This window comes from Piliocolobus tephrosceles, chromosome 20, assembly GCF_002776525.5.
Source record: "Piliocolobus tephrosceles isolate RC106 chromosome 20, ASM277652v3, whole genome shotgun sequence".
NCBI lineage: Eukaryota > Metazoa > Chordata > Mammalia > Primates > Cercopithecidae > Piliocolobus > Piliocolobus tephrosceles.
In genome coordinates this window covers 766,606-770,595 of record NC_045453.1, presented here as the reverse complement: position 1 = coordinate 770,595, position 3,990 = coordinate 766,606, and the positions used below count along the sequence as shown (strand labels likewise).

The following is a 3,990-nucleotide window of genomic DNA, read 5'->3' as shown; positions in this document are numbered from 1 at the left end:
GGGAGCCATTGTGGGGAAACCGTTGCAGGGGTGTCTGTCGGGGAGCCATTGTGGGGAAACCGTTGCAGGGTTGTCTGTCTGGGAGCCATTGTGGGGAAACCGTCGCAGGGTTGTCCAAAGGGGAGCCATTATGGGGCCTCTACAGAGTGCGCCGTTCCTGGGAAAACATTTCTCCCTGAGCTGTTCAGGGACAACCGTCCCGAGGAAGCCATGTCGGACCACGCCCTGCGGCGAGAGGCGTCGCCGGACCCCGACGGCCCGCATCCCCAGCCCGGCCGACCCTCTGCTGCCTCTGCCCCGCGTACCTGACGGAGGGTGACCCGCGGCTGGAGCCGCCAGGGGACTGAGCGCGGGGCAGCCCCAGCCGGCGCGGAGGGTACGCGTCCATGGCGGCGGGCGGCGGGCGGCGGAGGAGGACGGCGCCGCTGCGAGGGTCTCTGTGGCCCGCGGGGCGGCTCCAGGCTGGCTGCGGCCGGGCGGGGCGGCAGGGCGTGCCGGGTGGGAGGGGGCGCGGCGCGCGGGGCCCGGTGGGGGCGGGGGCGGGCGCGCGCGCACCGAGAGTGGATGGGGGCGTCGGGAGCGGCTGGAGTTGGGGGTCGGCGCACTGCCACAGGGACCCCACTTCTTAAGCGGCGACGCCGCCGGGCCGGATATTGGGAGCGCGTGTCCGCAGGGTGAGGGTTGCCACAGCGCCGCCCTGCTTCGTCCTCAAGCCCGACATCATAAAGCAGGGCTCTGCGCGGCGCCCCCCGGCCACGCACACTGACGCGCCTGGGGGCGGAGCCTCTCCCAGCCCGGCCCCGCCCCTCCGGCTCTGCCCGCCCCGCCCCGCCTCGTCCCGCCCGGCCAGCCCCGGCCTGCAGCGAAGTCTTCCGCTCCGGCGCCGGGGTCCAGCTCGCCTCCTCCGCACCCGTCTCGCTTCCCTACTCTCCGGAACGAGTGTCTTCCCGCCTCCTGCTCATCAATTCCGCACCCACCCTTCAAACGTCCGGTAGATTCCTAGCCGGCCTCGGGTTAGCATAGCAGTGCGCACCCAGCCCTGCGCAGAGCATGAGCCTTAGAGGCGCACAGGATTCCAGAAGACCCCTAACCTTTACTGTTAAGATCCTGGCTCTACCGGTTTCTGCAGGGACATGTACAAGAAACTTGAGAAATACTTCACTGATAGTTAGTTGCCAGGCGTCCTGTATATACAGGACGTATTTAATGACTATTGTCCTGCGTCCTTTGTTGACCTTGTCGGAATGCCTTAAATGTCCTGTATTCATCTTTTTACAATAAATTGCAATAATTAGAGCTATTTTTCTCCCACGGTAATTGGTGCTAGATGACTTAAATTACAACACTGGCTGAAAATCCTTCCTTCACTAATGAAGATGTGGACAATCCCTATGGTGTTTCCTTCAGGTTTGTCTGAGGGAAGACCAGAAGGGAGTAGGAATTTAAAATGCTTGTCTTTCATATTCAAGAAAGCAAAAGACTTTTTTAGCTCAAGTCCGGAGCCGTGAACAAATAACCACTATTATTTAGAGATCACTTCTCGTCGGTGCAACAGCTCTGAAAATCAGCCAATCAGCGATAGCCTCACTCCGGTAACTATGCTTCTTAGTAAATCAATGACAACCTCACGCTTCTGAAAGTCAGCCAATCAGTGACCGCTCTAGGCCTGCGACAATAGCCAATCAACCGGTGCCTGACACCAGCGACCAGGCTTCGGAAAGTCAGTGGGTATTCAACTGCCGCACTCCAGTATCCACACACACGGCCGAGAGTCAGTCACTCGCTCCACACTTCTGCTTCAGAAAGACAGCCAATCCCTGAAGGCGAATATTTCCAAAACCATTTTCTTTTCTTTCCCAGACTGAGTCTCATTCTGTCGCCCAGGCTGGAGTGCAGTGGTGCGATCTCGGCTCACTGCAACCTCTGTCTCCCGGGTTCAGGCGGTTCTCCTACCTCAGCCTACCGAGTAGCTCGGACTATAGGCTCCCACGACCACGCCCGGCTCATTTTTGTATTTTTAGTAGAGACGGGGTTTTGCCATGTTGGCCAGGCTGGTCTCAACTCTTGGCCTCAGGTGATGCGCCTGCCTTGGCCTCTCAAAGTGCTGGGATTACAGGCCTGAGCCACCCCGCGCCTGGCCTTTTTTAAAGCTCCTTTTTTTCCTTTCTCTTTTTTTTTTTTTTTGAGGCAGAGTCTTGCTCTGTTCCTCAGGCTGGAGTGCAGTGGCATGATCTCCGCTCACTGCAGCCTCTGCCTCCTGGTTCAAGCGATTCTTGTGCCTCAGCTTCCCAGGTAGCTGGGATTACAGGCCTGTGCCACCACGCCTGGCTAATTTTTTTTTATTTTTTTCGAGAGGGAGTCTTGCTCTGTCGCCCGGGCTGGAGTGCAGTGGCCGGATCTCAGCTCACTGCAACCTCTGCCTCCCCGGGTTTACGCCATTCACCTGCCTCAGCCTCCTAAGTGACTGGGACTACAGGCACCCGCCACCACGCCCGGCTGATTTTTTTTTTTGTATTTTTTAGTAGAGACAGGGTTTCACCGTGTTAGCCAGGATGGTCTCAATTTCCTGACCTCGTGATCCGCCTATCTCGGCTTCCCAAAGTGCTGGGATTACAGGCTTGAGCCACCTAATTTTTTGTATTTTTAGTGGAGACAGGGTTTTGCCATGTTGGCCAGGCTGGTCTTGAACTCCTGGCCTCAAGTGATTCGCCAGCCTTGGCTTCCCAGAGTGCTGGGATTACAGGCGTGAACCACACCCGGCCTTCAAAACCTTTTATAAGATCAGCTCTGGCTTTGTTCGGAGAGGCTGTACCTTACAAGTACAGCTGTCCCTTGCAAGCAGAGAAGAAATTCACTTTTTTTTTTTGCATCAGCTGTTGCGTTCAATTTATTGTTTTGTCCGAGTTAAAAGTTCACAGCTCAAGATTCAATTCCCAGTTACCATTTGGTATGAGTTTGGACTTATGACAGACGCAATGACACCATCATGAGATTTATCAAATACAACTCAATTCTTTCTATGCTTGCAGTGATCAGTTTTTTAGCTCAAGTCCGGAGTCATGAACAAGTAACAACCATTATTTAGAGATAACTTCCCATCGGTGCAAAAGCTCTGAAAATCAGCTCTAAAAACAATTCAACGGTGCTGGACGTGGTGATGCACGCCTGCAGTCCCAGCACTTTGGGAGGCTAAGATGAGTGGATTTCTTGAGCCCAAGAGTTTGAGACCAGCTTGGGCAACATGGCAAAACCTCATCTCTCTATATATATATTTGTGTATATATATTTATGCTATATATATTATATATTATATTATATATTATATTTATATAATATATGTACAAAATATATTTCATATATGCACACACACACAAATTAGCCAGGCATAGTGGCATGTGTCTGTAGACCCAACTACTCAGGAGACTGAGTTGGGAGGATCGATTGAGCCTGGAAGGTCTAGGATGCAGTGAGTTGAGATCAGGCCACTGCACTCCAGCATGGAGGAGAGAGTGAGACCCTGTCTCAAAAAAAAAAAAAAATGAGTATAGGCACAGATTTGTGCAACCACTACCACAATCAATTTTAGAACATTTTTGTCAATCCAACAGGAAAATCCTGTACCTGTTAGCACTCGTTCCCCATTTCTCCCCAACCACCCTAGCCCTAGAAAACCACTAACCTTTTAATTTGCCTATTCTGGACATTTTATGTTATCAGAATCATTCAATATATGGTTTTTCATGACTGCCTTCTTCCATTTAGCATAATGTTTATAAGGTTCATCCATGTTGCAGCATGTATCAGAATTTTGTTCCTTTTCATGGTTGAATATTATTCCATTGAATGGATATACCACATCTTGCTTGTTCATTTATCTGTTAATGAACAGTCAGATTGTTTCCACTTTTTTGCTGTGTTTTGTAGCTAATGCTATATTAATATTTGTGTACAAGTTTTTGTGCGGACATACAGTTTGTTTCCTTGAAGATC

General features: G+C 51.8%; 1 protein-coding gene across 2 annotated transcripts in view; it reads right to left on the bottom strand.

Annotated features, from left to right (window-relative positions):
* The window catches only part of C20H20orf194 (chromosome 20 C20orf194 homolog), a 167,697-nt gene extending 166,978 nt beyond the window's left edge, over positions 1-719 (bottom strand). For both annotated transcript variants that reach the window (XM_023220244.1, XM_023220245.1), the window contains exon 1: positions 306-719. In XM_023220244.1, coding sequence (XP_023076012.1) covers positions 306-388 — 83 coding nt within the window. In that variant the 5' untranslated portion in view covers positions 389-719. The remainder of the gene's footprint in view (positions 1-305) is intronic.
* Between the last annotated feature and the right edge of the window lie 3,271 nt (positions 720-3,990).